This window comes from Myotis daubentonii, chromosome 4 (assembly GCF_963259705.1).
Source record: "Myotis daubentonii chromosome 4, mMyoDau2.1, whole genome shotgun sequence".
NCBI lineage: Eukaryota > Metazoa > Chordata > Mammalia > Chiroptera > Vespertilionidae > Myotis > Myotis daubentonii.
In genome coordinates, this window is record NC_081843.1 from 72,113,077 (window position 1) to 72,139,124 (window position 26,048).

At 39.4% G+C, this 26,048-nt stretch overlaps 1 protein-coding gene across 16 annotated transcripts in view; it reads left to right on the plus strand.

Annotated features, from left to right (window-relative positions):
- The first annotated feature begins 1,005 nt into the window (after positions 1 to 1,005).
- SSBP2 (single stranded DNA binding protein 2) overlaps positions 1,006 to 26,048 on the plus strand; it is a 219,674-nt gene continuing 194,631 nt past the window's right edge. For 2 of the 16 annotated variants that reach the window (XM_059694198.1, XM_059694200.1), the window contains exon 1: positions 1,620 to 1,842. In XM_059694198.1, coding sequence (XP_059550181.1) covers positions 1,781 to 1,842 — 62 coding nt within the window. In that variant the 5' untranslated portion in view covers positions 1,620 to 1,780. Of the gene's footprint in view, positions 1,025 to 1,617; positions 1,843 to 7,709; positions 8,230 to 8,580; positions 8,615 to 26,048 lie in introns of those variants that run through there. The other 14 variants (XM_059694201.1, XM_059694204.1, XM_059694196.1 and 11 more) reach the window with 12 other exon arrangements.

Below are 26,048 nucleotides of genomic sequence, written 5' to 3' on the forward strand. Positions count from 1 at the left end.
TGTTCCATTTTTTTTCATTTTCCTTAATACCATATAACAGGGTCCTTCTTCATTTCCGACCCCAGTTTTTGATATATATTTGGTTGCCAATCCCTTTTCTGATTCTCTCTCTCATTTTTTACTAGCTGCCCTTCCTTAACCTTCTGTTGATGTTTTATTCTTATAACCTGATGTCAATGCCCACAGAAGCCCATTTCTTTCCATTCCATCCATCTCATCTTCATATGAATTTTTATGACCCTACTACTAAAAGCGTAAAGCTCTATGTGAGGAATAGAAAGGTACACCTTTTCCCATTTGAATCTATTTCGTCTCCCCTCCCACAGCCATTTCAGCCTTTTCTGATGTTCCCCTGGTCCCACCCCACCTGCACGCCCACCTGCACCCCTCTTCCCTGTGACCCACCTGCACCCCTCTTCCCTGTCGCTCCCTGTTTGATGCCCATCTATTCTTTCTAACTCCACTTGCACTGTTTGATTTTTACATCCAAGGAACCCCTCAACATAAAATTATGGAGTTCTTTCGGGAACCAGGTTGTATTTCAGAAACTTCTGCACATTTACTGAAGTGGGACGGGATTAGGGGCTTGGATTCAGAGATATTCTCAGACAGCCTTTCAGCTCGGGCCGGCTCTTGGAGCGAGGCTGGGGTCCATTCCGATGGACAAGGACAGGATGGCTGCAGGCCTTCTATGGCCCTTCCCACTCCAGGGATCAGGACGAGTAGGCATCACCCATCAAGGTTGGAAATCCAGGCCAGATGGGGATGCCTGGGGCCTATTTCTGCAGCCGATCTGGCAGGGGAGCCGGTGCCTGGTGCACCACAGGGGCTCCGGGCGGGCAGGGGCAGGGGCACCAGAGGCCTCAGGAGTCACCTCGCCACCGGTGGAAGGCAGGCTCACCTCTCAGGAGAGGAGGCAGGCCCGAGGCCGGGTGCTCCCTTGGGGCGCAGGGCGCGGTCCCAGGAGCCAGGCGACGCCACTCCAGCGGCGCCAGCGACCCGGGCGCAGTCACTCCCCAGGAGGGTAAGCGAGTTGCTCCGGGTCGCTCCGCCCGAAGGTCGAGGGAACAGCGCGTGCAGCCCTCGCCAGCCGGCCCTCAGGGAGCGGGGCGGGGGCGACACCCCGGGGAGGAGGTTGGGGCGGCCGAGATCAATGCTGGGGACGGGCGCCCGGTCATCAACAGGAGAGGAGCGGGAGAGAGGCTGGCGGGGGGCCCCAAGGGCGGCTGGGGCCGCGGGTCTGCCGGTGTACTCGGCCGGCGCCCCGAAGTCTGGGGCCGCCAAGGCTGCAGCTCCGCCGGCTCCGGCCAGAAACTCCAGGCCGCACTTTCCCCTCCTCCCGGCGCCTTCTCTCCAGTGAGGAGCCGAGCGCGGGCGGCGCGGGGGGCGGGATGGCGGCGGAGAGAACAGCCAGTTGTTTAAAATCCTTCTAGAGCAGTTTCTAATTCCCCCCTTGCGCCGGGGTTCGGCGGGGGGAGGGGGGAAGGAGAACGGGAGGAGGGAGGCGGCGGAGAGGGAAGGAGGGAGGGAGGAGGGAGGGAGGGGAGGAGGGAGGAGACTGCCTCTCTGGCTGTAGCGGCTGCCGCGCGCAGGGGAAGGCCGGAGGGAGGAGGAGGTCTGTCAGTCTCGCGCGTTGCCTGGGCGAAGGGGGCGGAGCTTTGGCGTGGAGCGGCCAATAGTGGGGGTGGCTGCGTGGGTCGCCATGGGGACGGGGCTGTTCCCGAGGAGGCTGTGATGGGTTGACAGGTGCGTGACAGTGGGAGCTGCTCTCGGCACAAGCATGTACGGCAAAGGCAAGAGTAACAGCAGCGCCGTCCCGTCCGACAGCCAGGCCCGGGAGAAGTAAGTGTCTCCGCTCCTCACCCACCTCCGCCTGCACACGCGCGCACACACATGCACGCACTCGCGCACTCTCTTGGAGACATACAGACACACAGACACTCTCCGCCTGGGGAGAGCCGGGGGTGGGCTGGCAGGGGGAGGGGGACGCGATCTGGGGGCGCGCGGTGCGGGGAGCGGCTGTCTCCTAAGGTGTTCTCTCGGGGCGGCGGCCGTGGGGGGCTGCGGGTGGGAGGGAGGGAGTGTGTTGGGGGGCGGCGGCAGTGCCGGTGGCGAGGATGGAAACTTGTTTGGGTGATCCAGGGAAATAACCCGTGGGTTCACCTCCTTACAAAGTAACTTTAGAGCTGGGGTCCGGGGCTACAGCGACCCGGAGAGCCGCCGGGGGTCGCGGGGAAGGCGGGAGGGGGCAGCTGCTTGGAGTAGGGCGCGTGGTGGGGATCGTGGGTGTTTGGAGGGGCGGGCGGGGGTCGGGCGGACGGAGCGAGGGGCACCGCCGCGGGGGCTCGGGCGCCGGGGTTCTGGGCTGGGAGTGCCGGGCGAGACGAGGGCGGCGGTGCCGGGCGCGCGGCGGGCGGAAGCCTGGCGCGGAGCGGCCGAGCGGGGCCCCGCGGGGCGCGGAGACGCGCTCGGGGCGCGGAGGGCGTGTGCGGGTGTGGGTCGTCTGGTGGGCGTGGGGGCTTTCCGTGGCCCCGGGCGGGACGCGGTGCTCGCCGCTGCCGCCCCTCTCCGAGCCGGGGCGGGGGCGAGGGCGGTGGGCGCCCGGGGCGCCGACGAAGTTTGGGAGTCTGAGAAGGACCGAGTTCCCGGGGAGGAAAAGTGTGCTGGCGATGAGCGGGATCTGCTGGAGCAGGCTTGCTCTCCTGCCTCTCGCAGCCGCCTCCACGGGCGAACTCCACTGGCGGCTGCTGGCGAACTTTTCTGGGCGACTTGCTGCTTCCCACAGATCTGGGGGCTGCGGCTGCCGGGGCGGCGGGCGGGGCGGTGGTCGTGGGGAGCGCGGAGGGGGTGTTGTGTGAGCTGCGGCCGGCGGCGCGCCAAGGGTTATCTGCGCTGGGAAGGGGGCCCTGGTCCGAAACGGGGTTTTCGGGGAAGGGGGAAGAGTAGGCGTGGGGAGGAGTTGTGGAGCTGGGTGAGGCGGAGATACAGGTGTTAACTTCGGTGGGAGCCCGGAGGAGGCGGGCGAGAAAAGCGCCCCTTGGCCCGAGGTGCCACCGTCGCGGCACACGCAAGGCTGGGCTGCCTGCTGCTGTTCGCCTGCACTTGTAACGGTGATTGGGTTGTTGCTAAAAATGAGAGCGAATAGTGACTGTGACCACTGAGGAAGAACCCCTCTTTTTTGTGTGTGTGCAGCAGATCCTTGGTGCTCGGTAACCACTTCCACTCCGAGGGCGAGGCTTACCTTGCCACTGAAGGGTGCTCGCTCCCTTCCCCAGGGGGTCCAGCCTGGGGAAAAGTCTGAGACCATCTCCCCAAAGCTACTTGGGTTACCTTGCGCACGGAAATAGCTGCGTCAATAACAGGCGAAGGCGCAGGTTTCCCTGTTTGCTTTAGGCAGTGGATACAGCCTTCTCCTGAAAGTTTCTTGTGCCCTGGGGATGGGAACATTTCCTAATCTTCGTGTTGGCAGCGGCACACACAATCCCCGTGGGATTTAGGGGTGGCAGGCCTTGATGTAGCAAAACAACAACAAAAAATTAACGCAGAGATGCTGTTTTGTTGTTGTTGTTTTCCCCATGGTATTTTCTGAGGCGGTGCATTCAGGATCTTACTGCTGTGACAAGGAATGTATAACAGACAGCATCATAGCCTGGTTTGGAAACAGCAGTTACTGGAATCAAAGTTTTGAAACAGCCTAATTTGTGTGCATTAATCATTTGGTTGTAATATGTCTGATAAAATAAAAGCCTTTAGAGGAGGATGTTTTAATGATTACAGAGCATATGGGATTGAAGCAACTGAAATATGTTGATGTAAAATCTTATTTATTTTGAGGGTGGTTGAATTTGAGAATAAAAGTAATTTTAAATTTTAGTTGGATTCCCAGGAATGGCTGAATTTAATCTGTATCCTGATAACTTTTTAAATTGTTTAAAAAAAAAAGTATCTGAGATACTTAATGAGAAAGTTGGACCTGGTGTGTCTGGTCCTTTGTAGTTCTCATTCTGTGATTCTTTCATGAAAACAAATAATTGCCACTTGTGCTGTCAGATCTACAAAACTGAACACCAAGTAACATCTACTCTTTCTTGTAAGCAAAGTAGTGGAAGTTCTGCTAGATGGTGCTATTAGATTTAAATATATGTCTTCCATTCATTGTAATTGACATCAGGAACCTAGACTGGCTCTCCTTATGAACTAAATATAGGTGAAGAGGCCACTTTTGGAACATTGACAGTTGCTATTCTGAGTTAATTGTTGCATTAATTTCTAGATGAGTATTGTTTGAATCTAAGACAAATACTGAGGTAGATTTTATTTTACAGAATAAACTCATTTTCATTTTGGTGGGAGAGTTGATCTGATTGCGCAGTTTCCCCATCATATTTACTTGGGATATTAATGGCACTATTCTGCAACAGTGTGCTAACTTCTGAAGATAGGAATCTTGAATTGTCTTTGAAATGGATGTCACCAGATTTAAAACAAAAAAAATTTAAATATATTTTTTATTGATTTCAGAGAGGAAGGGAGATGGAGAGAGAGCTAAAAACATTCATTGGCCCTCTCCAGCAACCCTCTACTGGGGATGGAGCCCACAACCTGGGCATGTGCCCTGACCAGAATTGAACTATGACCTCCTGGTTCATAGGTCGATGCTCAGCCACTGAGCCACACCAGCTGGGCTAGACAAACTTTTTTAAGGTGGCAGATTAAAAAGGTACCTGAGCAAAAAAAAAAAAAAAAATACTCTTTTAGTAAGCAAATTAGAATTGTTCTGATCTTAAAAATCATAGAATTTGTTTTTCAGTAATAAATACGTAAATATTTATTTTACTTTAATAAAAACATTCTGAAAAAGGAGTCATTATGAATAGTGGTATGCACATAAACTAAATATAGTAGTTTTATAATCTATCAAGAAATGTGTTTTCTAACAAGAGTTCAGGTCTTGTTAGCACTTGTCAGATCTACCAAACTAAACACCAAGTAACAAGGTAGCTGACAAGTGCTTACCTGTGTTATTGTATCTTTGCTTTCTCTTTCACTGAGAAGTCACCATTGGAATAGTTGAAATTAACTTGTAGGTTTTACATATTTTTAAATAATTTTAGTATTCGGTTCTGAACATAAAAATGGCATCGGGAATATAGTCAGTAATATCATAATAACTATGTAAGGTAACAGGTGATTCCTAGACTTATGGAGGGATCACTGCATAAGGTATATAAATGTCTAATTACTATGTTGTACACCTGAAACTTATATAATACTGTAAGTCAACTATAATTAGAAAATAAACTTAAAAAATGGCCAGTCAAGTTAATTACTTATTTTATTGTTTAAAAAACCAGACAGATCAAGTCTATACAAAGGTTTGGATTAGGTTTAATTATAGAGGGAATGATTGAAAATCCTTGGAGGGAGGTGGGATATTTGCATAGAAATTTAAATTCTGATCTTGTTAGGTTATTTCTCCCTATTTTTTTTTTTTTTAGCACAGACACAATTGTGATTAAGTAATTATATAATTGGTTGCTTAATGTCTAGTCTCCTCTAAAATGTAAGTTTCTTGAGGGCAAGGGATGATAATTCAAATTTCTTCTCTGAGGTATCCTTGATATTCAGGGTAGTGCCTTCATATGTCAGAAGCACCAAATAAATATTTGAATAAATGAAGATATTAGACTCAAAGGAATTTTTTACAATGTGAAAAAAATCTTTTGACCTCCAAAATGACCTCCACAAAAAGGACTTTAAAAGTTTGAGTTCCACATTCCGTAGCTTAATTGTATTTCAAAAATAGCCAATAAAGGCAAAACAGTAATTATTACTTGTCATTCTACATGCCAGCTACTGTGGTCAGTGCTTTATGTATATTTTCTCCAGTTCTCCCAACACTTATGCAAGATAGTGATTTTTTTCTCCATTAAAGAAAAAAGAAAAGTAACTTGCTCCTTACCTGGGTTTCTAACAAAGATTTCTTTAATTTTAGAACCTGTGGTTGAAACTGAAAGATACTTTTTTTTTTTCTGTATGCCAGATTGGCTTCCTGATCTAGGGTAGGATGCTATAGATTTAGGGAACAGCATTACATAATCAGATATAAGAGATTTTAAAGATTTGATCAGATGTGCAGACTTAACCATTGGTTAACCCTGATGCTTATATCCTTCATTTTGATGGATGGCAGATGTATATGTGGTTTGGGAAGGCACAGAATTTTTAGGGGTGAAAGTTGGAAGCCTAGATAATGAAGACTTTTTGTTTATTCAGATTTTTTCTTCTAGGATAATTCCAGTGTAGTGGAGGATATTTTCTCCAAAATGCTTAACAACTTTTATCTAATATGTCATCTTGGTTGTGAGAGTTTTTCTTTGGATTGCTCTCTTTTTTACTATTTTAGAAGTATCCCCCACCCCCAAAGAGTTTTTGAAGGAACAAACCTAAAGAAAAGAGAATGTGTAAGGTGTTAAGAGTTAAATTCTAGCATTCTTTATCTGGGTATTTATCTTGACTCTTAGGAAAGGGGTTAATATTGTAATGTATTTTTACAAAAAAATAAAAAATGAGAGGTTTATTCCCACACTTTAGCACTAGTTTGCCCTATAAAACCAATTCCGGATGAAAATAAATCAGTAAATTTTAGTTGCTCTGCAGTAGTGGACCAGATGTGTCCTTTCATCTTCACTTACTCCTAGAAAATAGAATTATTTTGTTTTGAAATTAAAACATACAATTTGGGGCTGGCAGTGGAATACATAGATTGCAGTTTATTAACATTTCACCCCAACAGTTTAGAGTTGAAAGTAAAATTTGGGAAAAATACACTTTGAATTTAGAATCTTCTTTCTTCCATAGGGCTCATAACTGTTATGTTAATGTTGGTACATAGCATTGAGGATTAATGTACTAGGTTGAAAAGATATGATACTGCTGCTGGGAATATATAACTTAAAAATATGCATTGAAGATAATTATAATTTTATTGTGGAGTACATGGGAATATTCTCTACTATTGTGTACTATTGTGAATATTCTCTATCATTGCTTGGATAATGGATGGAAATTATATGAAATATTTGCATGCTAGTGACATGTTGGTTAGTAATATGTGAACCTTTGTAAATATATGCTGAAATATTACTTTTATTAGTAACTTATTGTTTTGCCAAGGAAGGATTTAAAGTAGCATTGGAGCAATAGAATAAGATATATTGGAGGATATATCTGAAGAGAGTTTGGAGTAAAAATGTCAGTGGTTATATTTAGATTTTAAATTTTGCTTATTAGATTTTTTATATATTTTACATATGCATCATTGATCATGTAAGGTTTTGTTAACATATGTCTATAACAACATGAGTAGGACTGTGTGATTTACTTGACTATTATAGTAAAACCCATATAGTCTACAAAAAGTGATCTGAAGGGTGGTCCACTCATTTTCTGTAATGTTAGAAAAATAGTAAAGGCTATTTTTACTTTCCTTAAACTATATTCATTGTGTGAGAACATTGAAAAATGGATGAAAAATGGTTCACCCAGGGAAAAAAAGAGTTTTTCCAGGCAACTTTTTTCATAGTCCTGCAGCTGCCCAAATTTATGGTTGGTCATAATCAGTAACACAGTTTTTGTCAGAGTTGGTTAATAGTTAAATATTTTGAAAAGTAAAACTAATAGTGTTTTTGTAATGTTGACAGGACCAAAATTTATCTGTACTCAGAAGACCCTGGGCAGTTCCAGTGCAATGGAGGATTTTGTTAATCCTCAACTGAGGATATTTTTCCATTGATAGAGTGGAAGGAAGGGGGAGAGTCAGAGAGAGAGAAACATCCATATGAGAGACATATCAATTGGTTTTATTGCCTCCTCAGGCTCAGGGGCTGGAGCCTGCAACTGAGGTACATGCCCTAGACCTGAATCGAACCTGGGACCCTTCAGTCCCCAGGCCTATGCTTTATCCATTGAGCCAAACCGGCTAGGCCCAATGGAGGATTTAATATTTGTTCCTTCTTCTTTGTCTCTTTAATAATGACAGAACAACCCTCACATTGTACTTTAAGAATTTTGATTATTCTAAGTTATGTAGAACTGTAAACAGCTTTCTGACAATAATGAACCATTATAGCATCTTAAATCACAATTTAGCTGGAGTGAGCTTGAACCAATGACCTGGAGGTCTCCAATTTTGATCTTCAGTATTAATTTTTCTTCATGGCATATCAAGTAAGTAGTTTGGCACAGAAAACAATATAGAAATGAAGTATAACAGTTGCTCTGTTTTTCTGCTTTAAAATATTTTTTGTAATTGTAGGTATTAATATAGTATAGTTTTAATTACTAAAATAGTTTTAATTTTTGATTAATATAATCTAAGCCACATTAAAATAGTGATGGAATATTTATGAAGGTAAGATGAAAATTTATATATGGCTCTGTCCATGTAAGTTAAAAGAGGAGTTGGTGCTAAACACAGCCTCTCCCCTGATATTCATATGGTTATTTTTTCATTAGTGATCTGATATTTGCCTTGGTTCTCCTTTTTCTTTTTTCCTTTTTACCTACTTCAAATTTGAGAAAGAACCAAGAGCTACTGATAGAAGAAATCCAGGTAAATATATTATTTTTTTAAATGATTTTATTTAAACAGGATTAAAATGAATGTTTTCTGTAAAATAACAAAATTCTAACTACTACATAAAGAGCTTGTGGAGTTTTGTCATAGAAGTTATTGTTTAACAGTAACAATAACAACGTTATCATTTGAGTATTTTGTTTATATTTGGCCTTTACTTGCATTGTTTCACTTAATCCCCTTAAGAATCTACTAGACCATAGGTACTATTTTCTGTTAATGTTACAGAAAAAAACAGAGGCTTAAGAGTTTATGTTTTTGGCTGCAGGTATCAAGTCAGGAGATAGAAAATGGCTTAATTGATCAGGATCTAAAAATAAATCTCACATAACAGGATGCTTGGAAGAGGTAGTTTGGTAGTTGATTCAGTGAGTCAAGTACATCCAGGGTTCAGGATAAGCTTCTCTGCCGTCCTCATGGTTTTCCCCTCAGGAATGCAGCCCTCATCCCTGCATCAGATTCCCAGCATCATGTTCTCCTACAACCAAGTATAAAGGCAGGGAGAAGAGCAAGGTTCTTCCTTCTTCATGTTTCCTAATCGGCAAGGTAAACCTTTCCTTGAAGTTGCTTAGCAGATATCTTCTTATGCCTTATTGAAGAGAACTGCCATTCCCTCCCCTAAACCAATTACCAGCAAAAGGTTACATAATTGGTTTCAATCAGTCATCCTTCGTCCTTTGGGCTGGAAACATTGCTCCCTTGTACCTGAGCTACCTGAACAAAACTGGGGCTATTTGGCAAGAAGATGTATCTTGAGGATATGTTGAGAATAAAATGGGTCCCTGCTTTAATGAAACTTATTTTCAAATTTCAAGGAGAAACATATAATAAGTAAATAAATGTAGTAGGCAATTTCAGATAGTCGTAAGTATTGTAAAGTAATGAGGTAGAGTGATGTAATTTAAAGAGTGACTGGTAGTCAGGGGAAGGTTCTTAGAGAAGGAACCATTTAGGCAGAACCCTGAGTAATATTGAAAGAATCAATCATGAGAAGATTTGGGGTTAAAGCATTCAGGCAGGTTTAAAGTACCATTGAGGAAACCTCTCAGCATCAGCATAATTGCTCAGGTATATATAAAATACTGTATGAATCAAGTTTGGAATGAAAAGCTGTATTTCCTGGGGCCTGGTTTTGGTTTTTACTGAGGAATTGGGTGAAGGGTCTCGTGTACCTAGGTTTTCCTAGATAATAAGGTTGACTATCTCTTATCTCCCAAACCCTGGAGATAAAGTTGTTCCTAACTAGAACAGTGGGACATGTGGGTTTTATAATAATGTTGGCTATAGAAATAGGTAAGATTTATTGAACACTTAAAGCCTGTTGGGTTCACAAAGGATGGTACAACTGGCATAAAATTTCCCAAACTGTATTAGAGACTCTTACTGTGTGCTTTCACAGCAAGCTCTGTTCTTCCTTTTGTCATATCTATCATATATTAGTGAATTGTGTGATCTTTTAATGTCTTATTTCCCAATTAGATTGGAAGCTCCCTGAGGACAAGAACCATAGTGTTGTCTTCTCCAGTATATTCCCACTGATTATCATAGTGCTTGGAATTCAGATTAGGTATTTGTGGAATAAGTGAATTGAGGATTCACAACAGGGTATCACTATATGTAGCTCATTTCTCTCCCCAGAATTTCTAATATTTGGTACCAGAATTAATGTATAATCTCTAAGAAGTGTTTTCTGTAATATAGGCACGTAGTAGTCTTCCTGTGAATTTTAGGATAACAGATTACCTAATTGTTTTACTATGAAATATGTGTATATCCTATATAATAAAAGCCTAATATGCTAAGTGTCCGGTCGTCTGTTCAACCAAAGTGTAATATGCTTATGATATGCTAAGCCTGCTCAACCACTCTCTATGACATGCACTCACCACCAGGGGGCAAATGCTCCGACTGGTAGGTTAGCATGCTGCTGGAGTTCAGCCAATTGGGACTGAACGAGATGGGCTGGACACGCCCTGGAGCCCTCCCGTGGTTCCTCCCTGGCAGGCCAACCTCCTGTGTCCCTCCACACCCCGATCGTGCACCAGTGGGGTCCCTTGGCCTGGCCTGCACCCTCTTGCAATCCAGGACCCCTTGGGGAATGTTGGAGAGGTGGTTTTGGCCCAATCCCGCAGGCCAGGCCGAGGGACCCCACTGGTGCATGAATTCGTGCACCAGGCCTCTAGTTTTAATATAAACTTGTATTAGAATAATCTTCTTTTAACAAATTTAATAGTGAAATTGTACTTTATAGTTTCAAGATTTATTTAATTTAAATCTCACAATGATTTTGTGAGGTAGGTGAAAATTGACTACTGAGATTTATAATTGGAAATAGATTTACCCAGAGAGGGTCCTAGAGATACTATGTGGCAGAGCTGAATCGTATTGAGATTATTTTCGGTTCCAAGTTCAGTGTTTCTTTCATTATAGTAAAGCTGCCTCTTTTAAAATGAGAGATTCATGCATATATATCTTAAGTAGACAGAATCATGAATTCAATGGTAGTTAAAAGTTTGTACCAATACTTGGATTAAATAGAAAGTATTGCTATAGTGTGCGTTAAGCACAAGTCTATACAATTACTTAACTCCAAATATGCTATATCATAAATAAAGTCTGATTTTTGTTCAAAATCCTTGTGCTTCTGTTATATAAGTTAATTGGTTTGGGATTTGGGGTAGTTGGGATTTCAAATTTGTGAAGGCTCAGGCTAATTTTGATCAATGAACTATTCTCTATTTCTTACCAATTAGCTTCAATTTGGAGAGCTGGGATAAGGGTAGGGAAAGGAAAGGATTTTTTTTCCTTTTGTACCTGTTTCCAATGTAGAAAGGAAAGTCTCTTGATATGGATTATTGATAGAATATTTTTTTGTAATGGTAAAATATATATAACGTAATATTTATCATTTAAACCATTTTTAGGTATACATTTCAGTGGCATTATGTACATTCACATTATTGTGCAACCATCCCTCTCTATCTATAGAACTTTTTCATCTTCCCAAACTGAAACTCTTTATCCATTAAATAATAACTCCCCATTTCCCCTTTCCCAAGCCCGTGGCAACCATCATGCTAGCTTCTGTCACAATAAATTTGACCACTCTAGATACCTTGTATAAATGGAGTTATACAGTGTTTGCCTTTTTGTGTTCGGCTTCTTTTCTTTCTTAATCTTTCTAGCAACTTCATTGCTCATTTAAACTATCTTGCCTCAGTGTATTTCATTGCTTATTGTGGGATAAAAACAATGGGAGTTGTGAGGCTGGGGAGTGGGAAGGGAATGCGAGGATAGTTCCATTTTTAGTTGGGGGGAAGGCAATAGAAAAGAGAGAGGTTAAGGAAAAAGGTTAAGGAAAACATGTACAGCTGCTATTAAGTTGGGCAGAATCACAGCAACCAAAAATGCTCCACAAATAGCTCCAAATTCTTTAGCTGGATTTAAGAACTTGGATGTAATGTTTGTCAGATAGGAGCTTAGATTATCATTTCAGGTAGAGCTGTTTTTTTCTTCTTTCTGTATCTAGAAGCAAAATTATCTGACATACATTACTTCAGTTGGTGGATTTTAGAGTCAGAAATAAAAAGAATAGGAATGTATAATGTCTAGGGAAAAAACTTTCTCTTCTAATTATGAGTCTCCTCTAAGTATTGTCTCTTCCAACCAACATATGGCCTATTGTTTTTTTGTTTATTTGTTTTTGGACTAGGGCATCTGGGAAGTTCCATGTGGTCCATGAGCAATAGTATAACCATATTGAATCTATTACATAGTCATTTCTGTAGTACTGACTATTAGAAAAAAATAGAAACAACTCCTTAGTTTTATTTTTTCATTCATCACATGCCATTTGTTGCTTATAATTGGATTGAAATTATGTGATAATTATACTTTATCAGTGCATTTAAGCAATAGCTATTAGGAAGCTATTAAAGGTATTTCAATATGCATTTTAAAACCCTGAATTAAATAGATATTATTTTTTTTATTTAGAAATATAGTAGTGGAAAATCCTGAGTAAGGTTTCTTACCATAAAATACATTATATACACATAGGCACACACACATACGTGTTTGTGTGTATATATTAGGAATAATTTGCAAATAGTTTAACCTGGGGAATGAGTTACTAATTCATTTTGAATTCATATTGGTACTAGTTCAGTTATGCAGGTGAGTTGGATGTATGTATAAATTTAGGGCTAGGGTTAGGGTATAGGCATGTTTTTATTAAAACATTAAAGGCTGAGATGGGGATATTAACAAGATCATATTATAGCAAGCACTGGCAACAATGCTGCTAGTTGACAAAGTGTTTCTGTGTATTAGATGCTCAGCAAGATAGCTTCCTTAAAAGGATAGTTGGAGAGAGTTTAATAAAGGTATGTGCAGGATGAAAACTAACAAGGGATGGAGGAACACTCAGGAATTAGCATCAAGGGAAGAGTTACCTGCCGTAGATCTGCAGGAGAAAAGGCAGAGGGCAGTTAACCAGGATCCAGTGAGCACTGTGGTCATTGCAGAAATGTCACCCTCCAGGGGCTGTGGTTTTATGAAGAGGACCACAGATACTGTGAAACTCACTGTGAACAGAGGCTGGAGGCCTAACAAGGAAGGAATCTTCTTTCTTTTCCTGCCCATGCGTCAGCTGAAGCCTCCTTTCTGTAGAACCCAACTAGGAGCCAGAGGGCAAGGGAGCCAGGATGACATACTCTGTAGCTGAAGATCAGCCGCCCAGGTCTGAGCAGGGCAGAAGGGTAGGGAGTAGATATGGCAGGGTCAGTGGAGAATATATAGGAAAATATTTTTTTTAATGTTTAAAAAATTCAAAACCAAATCTTCTACTTCTTTGTATTGAATGGCCTGAGAAAATAGAGCTTTTAAGTTGGTTTTGTCAAAGTAGCATTTAAAATTAGTTTTAAAACCCACTTAACACATTGTAAGCGGGAAACGTATTTATACGTTTTACGTTGACTGGTAGTAGAGCGCGGGACACGTATTAATACATTTTTTATAGACTAGCGGTAGAATGCGGGTAACGTATAAATACGTTTATTTTTATACTTTTTTATTGCTCTAAAGGGATGCTAACATGCAGATATACGAATTCCAAAGGACAAAATTTGGGTCTCTAACACATACAATAGTGAATTATGTATGTACTTCCAGGTATAACAGTAATCAATCTATTTAGCTGCAAAAATGGCCCGCGCCACCTGTTAGCGCGCGATAAAAACTACCCGCAAACAATGTGTTAACTATATATATAAAAGCCTAAGCGACCGTGACAACTGGATGACTGGCCAGTAGCTATGACGTGCACTGACCACCAGGGGGCAGACGCTTAACACAGGAGCTGCCCCCTGGTGGTCAGTGCGCTCCCACAGCCAACCTCCTGCGCTGGCCAACCTCCCGTGGTCCCTCCCCCTTGTCCGGCAGGCCCCTCGGGACTGGGTGAAACAGACCCAATTGGCCCTGATCGCTGGCCAGGCCGAGGGACCCCACCTGTGCATGAATTCAAACACCGGGCCTCTAGTTTAATGATAATATAAATTTGTATGCATTTTATGAGGTGGGGATAATATTCCTTCTGCTTTCTGCTGTCTTCTCATTCCTTTATTTGTTTAAAAAATATTAACTGTCTCTCTTATGTCTGCCTCTGTTGAGCCCTCTTGAGCTGAGATATGAATAACACAACAGTCCCTGCCCGTCAGGAGCTCACTATCCAGAAGGGGCTCACTACCAGTGATTATCACACTGGCTAACAAAGCACTATAATGATATGCAAGAGGTGCTGTGGGAGTGGTGAAAAGGGTGTTGAATCCAGCCTAGGGCTACGGTAGTCTCAGGAGCTATTTCTAAGAGGATATTTATTAAATAAGGAATACGAATTAGCTGAATTTGGTATTATACAAATAAAGAATATTCCAGGAGAGAAAAATACAGACGCACGGATGCATTAAAGAGTATGGCATATATGCTGAACTGCAAGAAAGTTGGTATGACTGGATGTGCTGTAAGGAATAAATCTGGCAAAGTAAATAGGAACTATTTTGAGAATAACCTTGAGTGACCTGGGGGATAAGTAATTTTAAGAAGAAAAGTGACATCTTCTGAGGTGCAGTTTAGAAAAATCATTCTGGAAGTAATATGGAGGTTGGGGTAAAGGGGGAGACAGATATGTTAGGAAGCTATTGTAATACGTAAGCTACTGTAGTAATATATCATTTTTCTACACCACTGGCAGCCCAGGGGATGTCTTAGGATGTAGAGTACATAGGACTTGGTAGGCTAAATGTGAAAATCAGGCTTTCTAAAATGGCTGTAATTGTGGGTAGAAGTTTCAGTCATGGGCTTCAAGGGACAACAGAGGAAGGACAGAGGGGTGTAAGGAGGAAGATGAGTTCAGTTTGAGGTGCCACTCAGACCTAGAGGTGGAGCACCTTGGGAGGAAATTGGATATGTGGTTTTTAAGCTGGGGTGTGGAGGAAGTGTGTCTAGGCTGGAGATACAGAATTGAGAAGGAAGGGGGAAGAGATAAAATATTTCTAAGCATAAGGTACCTGTGTGCCAGGCACCTTGTTTGTAAGTTACTTTACTCTTTACAGTGCTGTGAAGTAGCTGTTATCACCTGCATTTTAATGATACCAGCTCCATTTTAATGATGAGAAAACGAGAGCTTTAATAGGATAAGTAACTTGGCCACGTAACACATGTCAGACCTGGAATCTGAACTGAGGTTTAGCTCATTCTTTCTCCCTTTTTAAAAAAATAACTTGCCCTGGTCAGTGTGGCTCTGTTGGTTGGAGCATCGTTCCATACACTGAAAGGTGGCAGGTTCCATCCCTGGTTGGGGCATGTATGGAGGCAATCAGTTGATGTTCTCTCTCACATCAATGTTTCTTTCTCTCTACCTTCCTCTCTAAAAATCAATGAAAAAAATATCCTTGAGTGAGGATTAAAAAAAAAAAAATCAAAGAATCCTAACATAAAAAATAACTTTATTAAAGTATGACATTTATATAGAAAAGAATACATATCCTAAGTCTATAGACTGAATTTTCACTCACTGAACACACCAGTGTAACCAAGCACCCACATCAAGAAAAATAACATTACCAACACTCCAGAAGCTGCACATATGCTATGCCCTCCTACCTCCCCAACTTCAAGCAGCATAGATTAGTTAATTTGTTTTACTCGTTATATATGGCCCACTTTTCTTTGTTTGTCTATCATTTGAAGCCCTGAGATGGGAGTGAAGTCATCTTTATGGGAATGAATGTCAAGGGAGAAAGTGTGAAGAGATAAAGATGGGACTTTGAGGAATACTTAAGGGGTTGATGGAAGAAGAATTTGAGATTGAGACTGAAAAGGAACACTGGGGAGATATGAAGGAAACTTGTTAGGGGATTGGCATGACAGAAGTCAAGGAAGGCGACTTTTTAGACTAAGAGATCATCTGCGACCATAGGGAGGACAGTTTCAGTGGCATGGACCCAAGCTAACACAGTGCTTTCTGGAGCTGGCTATCAGGCAAGGAAGTGGAGACATCAAATGTGGACAGCCTCCACTTGGGAAAAAAGCATAGAGAGAAGACTAACTATATCCTCCTAGCCAGAAGAGGATATACTAGTAGATTTTTTACTTGGGTAATTTTGAATGCGGTGGAGCATTAGTTGGGAAACACTGTTTGGTTTTAGCCTCTTGTAGGGAGGTTTTTGTCAATTACTTTGAACCTTTTTTTAAAAAAAAATTAAAGATGACAGTATTGGAATGCTCTCAGCAGTAGTCGGCAAACTCATTAGTCAGTAGAGCCAAATATCAATAGTACAACGATTGAAATTTCTTTTGAGAGCCAAATTTTTTAAACTTAAACTATATAGGTAGGTACATTGTTATTAACTTAATTAGGGTACTCCTAAGGCTTAGGAAGAGCCACACTCAAGGGGCCAAAGAGCCTCATGTGGCTCGCTAGCTGCAGTTTGCCGACCATGGCTTAGGGGACATGGAAGAGAAAAAGAAGGCAGTAGGTAAAGTGGTTTTTAGCTTTAGTAGATGAGCTTAGAAAGTGACTGAATTTTTAAAAATTATTTTTAGGATGAGGTAAAATACTTCAGTGGGGTTACATTGCTAGCTTTTGTCGATTGTTTCTTAAAAACTTTTATGACTCATAGGAGATTGGGATAAAGGGGACATTTTCTAATCATGATTGGGAAATGACTTTGGAATAGTTGAAAAGCTTAATAGCTGTCTACTCTGGCTACCAATCAGTAGCATATAACTTAAAGCAAAAATCTGGTCGGAAAGTATTTTAAAAATCTCTCCTGGTTAGCATACTTTAGCTCCTTCCTGTAGAGCAAGCGTGTCAAACTCAAAGGCTAACACGGGCCAAATAAGGCTTAAGTTTATGTTGGCCACAAAAAAACAAAAGCGTCAATTTTCATAGAAATGAAGGTTTATTTTGATAGAGACATGCTGATTACAAAGGGCTGAAATAAATGAGTAATTGTTAACATAAAATAATAGAACATTTTAGTAAAAATTAATATTTTTCTTGAACATTAAGTTACCAGACACTGAATAACTGCACAAATTAATAAGCGTAACGCAAATAAACCTATCTTTCTTGTTCTCCAAAAGCAAAATATTTCCTGTTGCGCACACCAAACAAGTCAGTACAAGACTAATGACATGGCAATTGGCTGCTAAAATATTCGCTGCTAGTATCAGTGGAGAGAAATGGTGCACCTGTGTGTAAGACGCGTAAGGGAAATGAATGCAACACGATTGTAGTAATCAGTCATTAGTGAACGTTGTAGTTCATTATTAATAATTATGTATAACAGGATATTGTAAAAATTAAGTTTTGAAATTTTTATTAAAATGTTTCTTACATACCGTTATATTGGCTGGGCTGCAAAAATATTCATTGTGGGCTGCATGTGGCCTGTAGGCTGTGAGTTTCACATGCTTGCTGTAGAGTATCTCTAAATTTCCTTACTACTTTTTAAATTGATAGAAAGGATAAATGAGAATACTTGAGTAAAACCCTTATTAATAGTGCAGAATTTTACTCTTTAAAATACTTTTTATAAAGTACATACTGTTCGATTCTCTTTATATACAACTAGAGGCCTGGTGCATGAATTCATGCACATTGAAAGGAAATTAATTAGAAGAAATATTTTAGAGGCTAGGGAGGGGCCGCAGGAGGGTTCCAGGGTGTGGCCAGCCTGTCTCACCCAGTCCCGATCTGCTGGACCCCAGCAGCAAGCTAACCTATCGGTCAGAGTGTCTGCCCCGTGGTGGTCAGTGCATGTCATAGCAACTGGTCGAGCGGTTGACCAAACAGTTGACCAAACGGTAGGACACTTAGCATATTAGGGTTTTATATATATAGATTCTAGAAAGTGCAAACTAATTTTTGTTAACAGAAAGCAGTATCATTGGTTGCCTGGAGGTATAGTGGGAGGGGCTAGAAAGGGTTGGGAAGGAGAGATTACAAAAGTTTTGGAGGTGATGGATTTGTTCATTATCATGATGATGGTTTCATGGATGTATACACATTTCAGAATGTATAAAGTACATACTTTGCTATGTGCGATGTATGATTGCATGTTTATAAAGCTGTTCTTAAAAATAGTTATTTAATTAATAAATATTCAAAGTAAAAAATTTTAAAGTACAAGTAAAGTGATGAAAATGAAAATAATAATATAACAATTCTGACATTTCTATATTCATATCTGTATGTACATTTTTTAATATCATTTACAAAGGAAAACATCAAACCGACTGACTAAAAAATACCCTTTTAAATAAGAGGGGGGAAGGCAACAAAAAATAACATTTATGAACATTTGTCATTTTCCAAGTTCCCAATAAATCCCTCCTTCAGAAACAAAAGCTTAAAAACAACTTTTAAAATCATTTGCATATTTCACTCTGCCAGGCACTGTATAAGTCAACGGAGATAGAGCAGTGAACAAGATAAACCCTGCAGAGAAGTAGACAGGGCATGGGGAATAGTTCGTGCTTGGGAGAAGTCTAGAAAAGAGAGAGAGATGTCATCCTTTCTAGAAACAGAAACTCAGTAGCGCTTTAGTTGTGTGTATATTTGGGGAGGGATGATTTTGGAAGATGATAGAAGCTGTTATTATTTATTAAAAAGTATATTTGAATTAAAACATTTTAAAGTATAAGTTAGAATGAGTCCTATGTAATACTATTAATGGCATATTTGCCCTTTATATAAATCTCATGATTGTTTTATTAGAGCTTGGAAATGTAACTGACAGGGTCAAGGTTATTATTTATTTTTTGTTACATGGTCATAAAAGGCAATAAATTAACTTTTGTCAGTATATATTTAATATAATTGGCAACATCCAGCAGGAGATGAATTAACTAAAGTTTGCAATCGTTGATGTTGTAAGCAGAATTTGTTAAGTATTTTCATTTGATCATTAGTTTAATATGCTTATATTCATTTCAAATCAACAATGAGGAGCATGTGCACGTCAATTTGATTTTTCTCTTGGGAGCTTGAATAAAGTGGCACTTATTTGAAAAATCTCCTATAAGGGCAATGGTTTTTAATTTATTTATTTATGTACATTATATAAAATAAATCTATTACTAGACTTTAGATACAAAATAATTAGCCATTTACATGCAATAAACATTAATATTTCAAGAAAAATTATTTTAAATATAATAATGTTACATGCAATAAACCTGGATATTTCAAGAAAGAAAGATTTTAAATATATTACTACCAAAACTGTACTAACATAGTATAATATCACAAAAGTTGTAGGAAATATTAAAAATCTGCAAATAACAAGATTACTTCTATTATATTATAAAATATTTTTTTCCTTTGGCTTTCTTTTTGTTCATCAGTTTATGTTGTTTGTTATATTCCACAAATGAGGGAGATCATGTGATATTTATCTTTCTCCAACTGGCTTATTTCACTTAGCATAATGCTCTCTAGGACCTATTCCAAGTGGCAAGAATTTCTTCTTTTTTACAGCAGCATAGTCATTGTGTAGATGTACCACCGTTTTTTAATCCACTCATCTGCTGATGGGCACTTAGGCTGTTTCCAAATCTTAGCTATGGTGAATTGTGCTGCTATGAACATAGGGGTGCATATATCCTTTCTGATTGGTGTTTCTGATTTCTTGGGATATATTCTCAGAAGTGGGATTACTGGGTCAAATGGAAATTCAATTTTAATTTTTTGAGGAATCTCCATTCTGTTCTCCACAGTGGCTGCACCAGTTTGCATTCCCACCAGCAGTGCATGAGGGTTCCTTTTTCTCCACATCCTCGCCAGCACTTGTTTGTTGACAGGTGTGAGATGGTACCTCATTGTCGTTTGGATTTGCATCTCTTGTATGAAGAGTGACTTTGAGCATGTTTTCATATGTCTTTCAGCCTTTTGTATGTCCTCTTTAGAAAAGTGTCTCTTTAGGTCCTTTGCTCATTTTTTGATTGGATTGTTTATCTTCCTTTTGTTAAGTTGTATGAGTTCCATGTAAATATTGGAGATTAAACCCTTATCGGAGATAATATTCGCAAATATGTTTTCCCATGCAGTCGGCTTTCTTGTTTTGTTGATGGTTTCTTTTGCTGTGCAGAAGCTTTTTATTTTGATGTAGTCCCATTTGTTTATGAATTTTTCCTTAGTTTCCATTGTCCTAGGAGCTATATCAATAAAGATATTGCTACAATATGTCTGATATTTTGCTGCCTATCGATTCCTCTAAGATTTTTATGGTTTCCCGTCTTACGTTTAAGTCCTTTATCCATTTTGAGTTTATTTTTGTGTATTGTGTAAGTTGGTGGTCTAGTTTCTCTTTTTTTGCATGTATCTGACCAATTTTTCCAGCACCATTTATTGAAGAGACTGTCTTGATTCCATTGTATGCTCTTACCACCTTTGTCAAATATTAATTGAGCATAATGGCTTAGACCAATTTCTGGGTTCTCTGTTCTGTTCCATTGGTCTATATGTCTGTTCTTGTGCCAGTAACAGGCAGTTTTGAGAACAGTGGCTTTGTAATATAGCTTGATATCTGGTATTGTGATCCCTCCAACTTTGTTCTTTTTTCTCAGGACTACTTTTGCTGTGTCCCAGAGTTTTGGGGTTGTTATGTGTTAATTTTCATTTGTCCCCAGGAAGTTTTTGATTTCTTTCTTGATCTCGTTGGTAACCCATTTATTCTTTAAGAACATGCTATTTAGCCTCCATGTGTTTGAATGTTTTGGGGTGTTTTTACTGTAGCTGATTTCTAATTTTATTTCACTGTGATCTGAAAAGATTTTTGATATGATTTCAATCTTCTTGAACTTGTAGAGACTTGTTTTGTGTCCTACCATGTGATCTGTCTTTGTCATTCCTAATAAGTTTTGAATGAGGGGCTGTGCATTAAATGGCTAGTCCTGTGTACAGGCCATGATGGGCATGCCGAGGAAGATACAGGAACTATCAGAAAATGCAGCTGAACAGGTAGGAAAGGGCCCGATCGTGACCATATGCAGTTTAAGTTAAGGTGAGTGGACTTCATTCTGTAGCTCATGGGCGCCAGGCAGAGTAACAGGCTCAGATGTGCACAAGCTGTCTTCCCGAGGCTCACGTGCAGCTAGAGTTTCAGGTCCATCTGGAGAAGCAGTGATTGCAATGACCTAGCTTCTCCTGATTTAGGCAGTCTCCAGCACTTAAGCTCCTTGCTTTAGGTGATCCTAAAAATATTCACTGAGCATCTACTCAGCACTGAGTACTTGACAGTGAACGAAGCAAGTGTGGTCCTTGCCATCCTGAAGCCTGGAATCAGAATAAAACGACCAGCATCTCATGACCAGGCATGCCTGCACATTCTGTGTACATTTTTTCAAGGGCAATGGTCTTGATATCAGTTGTAAAATAACCAATTATTGATTAGAGAGGCAGTGATGGTACTGCTTAAGTATCATACCATCTTTAAATGTTTTCCATATAAATACTTCTTAAAAGTAGAAAAGTCTTCCTACTTAACAAATTCATGAGGCTTAGTAAGTCCATTTTCCTTTGCTGGCCATTGTCTATATGGTGTGTACTGAGGATTTGTTTATATTATGGATATATTTCTCATCTATTTTGTTTGTCTTCTTGGCAAGGCTAGGAGCTTTGGAATGTATTCTAATTATGTATATTTTATAGTAGCCTACTGTCATTTAGAATGAAGTCAAGGGAGGGAGATATTTGTGTCAAACTGAAAACAAAAACCAAGATGAAAAATATATTATTTTGGGTTTGCAGACCTTTAAAGTATTAAAGATTGCTTAGAGATACTTTATGTTGTCTATTTTATAACATTTTTCTTAGTTATTAATATGGAAGTGATCTAACAAATTAAACAATGACCTTTTAAAAATCTATGTATTTTTAAAAATTATAAAAGGCAAAGAAATAGGTTGTTATTACTTTTCCATATCACCCACCAACTCATTTAAGTAGCTTTAACAAACCAAATAAAATAAGGGTCTTAACTCTAAATTCTAATAAAAAAACATCCTTTTGTCCATTTACTTTAGGAATTGGTGATATAATGTGCACATTTTCTGATGGCTCTGTGGTTACATTTGATTTTTTCCAAATTGCAATACTGATGATGTTTGAAAAATTTTCAGACTTCCTTTCTTTTTACAGGGTAGAGTATAGTTTCATATCAGTTTTTTTTATCGTCACCTAAGGATATGATATATTTATTGGTGAGAGAGAGAGAGAAAAAGAAAGAGACAGAGAAACATGGACGTGAGAGATAAACAATTGATTGTATCCTGTATGCATCCCCACCAGGGATTGAACCTGAAACCTAGATATTTCCCTTGACCAGGAATTGAACCCACAACCTTTTGCTGTATAGGATGAGGCTCCAACCAGATGAGCCACACAGCCAGGGCTCTTTTTAAAATATGTAGGTTTTTAAAATTTATTCATTTTAGAGAGAGAGAGAAATAATTGATTTATTGTTCCACTTATATATTCATTGGTTGATTCTTGTATGTGCCCTGACCAGGGATTGAACCCACAATCTTGGCATATTGGGTTGATGCTCTAACCAACTGAGCTACTCAGCCAGGGTCAGTTTCAGATCTTTTTGTTGTGTTGTTAATCCTCAGCCCAGGATATTTTTCCCATGGATTTTTAGTGAGAGTGGAAGGGAGGGAGGGAGGCAGGAAGGGAGAGCGAGAAAGAGAGAGAGACAGAGAGAGAGAAACATTGATGTGAGAGAGACACATTGATTGGTTGTCTCTAGCATGAGCCCGGGAGACATGACCAGGGCTGAGGATTGAACCTGCAACCTAGGTATGTGCCCTTGATTGTAATCAAACCCTCAACCCTTCTGTGTGCGGGCTAATGCTCTAGCCACTGAGCCATGCAGGCCAGGGTAATTTCATACCTTTTTAAATGCATGGAAATGTAACAACTTGAAATAAGTACTATTTAGTGTTCAGGGCCCTATTTAGACAAAAATAGCCATTATGACAGGCTTATGGGAGATTTTACAGTTTCCTAAATTATATAGCTACAGGCAAATACTATCTAATTGTGACATTTGGCCAGATCAAGGTGAGTTAATATAGGAAGAGCAAAGGATTCAGTGAAATTTAGGGTTAATAATTTCTTAGATTTCCTAACAGATATGATCTGTCAACAAGTTGGAGGACTATAATGGACAATTCTTGGGCATGTTTGATAGTAAATAATCTAATCTAGGTAGATGATAATAAAGTCACATTATATGAAATATATAGTTTATCAGTGAGAGTACTTCAGTGTTAAGTCTAAAGAGTTTCTACCTGTGTGGCTATAATGAGTGTTTCTGACGCTTTTCTTTCAGTTGTTGATGTATTGATGGGGATCCCTACGATCATAAATTACTATGACTAAAGGCGACTCATTTTTCTGATGTTTGAAAGTCATGAGAGCCCTCTGTATTTCCACTATATTTGTTTATTGCTATATGACTTGTTCTCTTCTCTGGCTGACTTTCAAGTTATGTTTTCATTTATTGGAATCCTGAGATTGTTGGGCCTTCCTATTTTTTTTTCTTTTGTGTTGATGACCGACAGTATTTTATCTTGCTGATTGACGTTTAAATGAGCTTAATAAGACCTGTATCTATTATTGGCGGATTTATTTTGTTTGACAACAAAGGTTACACTATTAACAGGTCTTCTAGAGTATTTTACCAATCTAAATATTTTGAAATTATCCAAGTTGGAGAGTCTTTTGATTTAGAATTACTTTTCAAGACCAGTTTCTTTGCAATGATGAAAGAATTATTCAGGAGTTGAATGAGTCTTGAATGTGCTGTTTTCTAATTCTCTAAAATGACAAGAGATCACTTATCCAGGGGGTGTCTTTTTTATGTTGTCTAGAAAGGGCATAAAATACTCCATTTTAGTATCTGCAAAAAACCTCAATTTTATCTGTAGTTAGGATTTCTTCTATAGGAACCACTCAGAAGTAACCAGGCTGTGCAAAGCTTTATGTCCATATAAAAGCAGCATTCAGATTGCTCATTTCCCTTTTATTTATTTGCATATGTAATTCATTGTACCTATAAAAAGGGAGATTCTTATAAAAAGCAACAAAACAGGGGGGAAAAGCAAATTATCATTTCTTCTGATTATAATTCAGAGTTTAGTTCAAAAAAATAAGTTTGATGGATTCCATTTAATCTTGCTAGGGTTTTGATGGGAAGTTGAACCTATAAAAGCAAACTATTTTATTTAAAATCTTAAAAACATTATTTACCAGATGCTAAGAATAAATTTACAGAGTGCTTTGGTGTTACTATTTATTGCATGTGTTGGACTCCAGGCTGTAAAATTATTATTACTTTGTTTCATAAAGTCCAGTAATTTTTAATATGTATTTATTGAAGTATTTATCCATACAATGGGTCATGGGTTACCACTTTACTTTGAAAAAAAGGGAATTATAGGTTTCATATTCAAAAACTGAGAAAAAAGAATTAAGAAAAAAATGGAAGAAGCAGATGGTTTAATATCATATGTCATTCATTTTTTACATATTTCAGTTTCTTAAATTTATATTATGATTGAGTATATTTTTCTACTTTTGATGTAGCATTTTAAGGTTTACTATTAAGATTTTCTTCTTGATTGGTGTGGCTCAGTGGTTGAGAGTCGACCTATGACCCAGGAGCTCATGGTTTGATTCCCTGTCAGGGCACATGCCAGGGTTGCAGGCTTGATCCCCAGCAGGGGGCGTGCAGGAGGCAGCCAGTCAATATTTCTCTCTCATCATTGATGTTTCTGTCTCTCTCCCTCTCCCACCTCTCTGAAATCAATAAAAATATATTTAAATTTTTTTTTTTTAAAAAATAAGATTTTCTAATTCATACAAGTGGATGATATCAGAGATAACCTCAATTAGACATAAGACAGCAAATCAATGACTATCCTTTGAAGCTAATTTTAAGGCTTTGAAATCCAATGCTCCAATTCACTGCAGAGTTAATACAGTAACTTTTTTTTCTCCTGACATGGTAATTGAAGATGGACCTTTTTATTTCTCCATTTAAATTAATGTTGTATTACAAGAAAATTCAATTTGACTTTTATCTTATCACCCTCCCAAGTTACACAGAACCAACAAGGAGAAGCAAAGTTTTGGGTACTATACCTACCAAGTTATCTACAAATAAATGGTTCATTGTTCTTAAAGGAAAGGAAAGGGATATTTCCTAACTTGAATGATGATCTCTTCCATACATGTGTTGAAACCTGGAAATTGAAATAAACATTGAACTCTATTTTGATAAGGTAATTGACTTTCTGTTTTTTTTAAGGTTCTTTTTTGGAATGGTTACTGGAATACTTGAAATGGATAAGCATTTTTGCCTGAAGCTTTTTAAGGCAGCCAGGAAATCTTTCTCCTTGACTTGGCATAAGCAAAGATACTTTTCCATAGGATATTGCCAAAGGTTCATTTAACTTAGGAATCACATAGACTGTTTTGTGATTACTCCTTGAGGGCAATAATTCTCCATGAAATATTAGTCATTATTCTTTAAACCTATGGTCATCTAAAAAAGATAAAGAGTTAATGTGTAATTTCTTCATAAACTGTTAACATATATGAATGACCTAAGGAACATCGCATGTTAAATCAATGACTTTATTCATTATCACGCAGTCCCAGTGAGGTAGATGTTATACTCTATTTTATAGACAAAGACTCTGAGGCAAAAGCAGTTAGAAACTTAAGGTAAAATATTTCAATATTTACAGAATCCATATTTGAACCATTGAACATTTATTTTTTCATGGGTATAGGGTTTCACTTTTGCCATATAAAGAAGTTCTGGGGGTTTGTTTC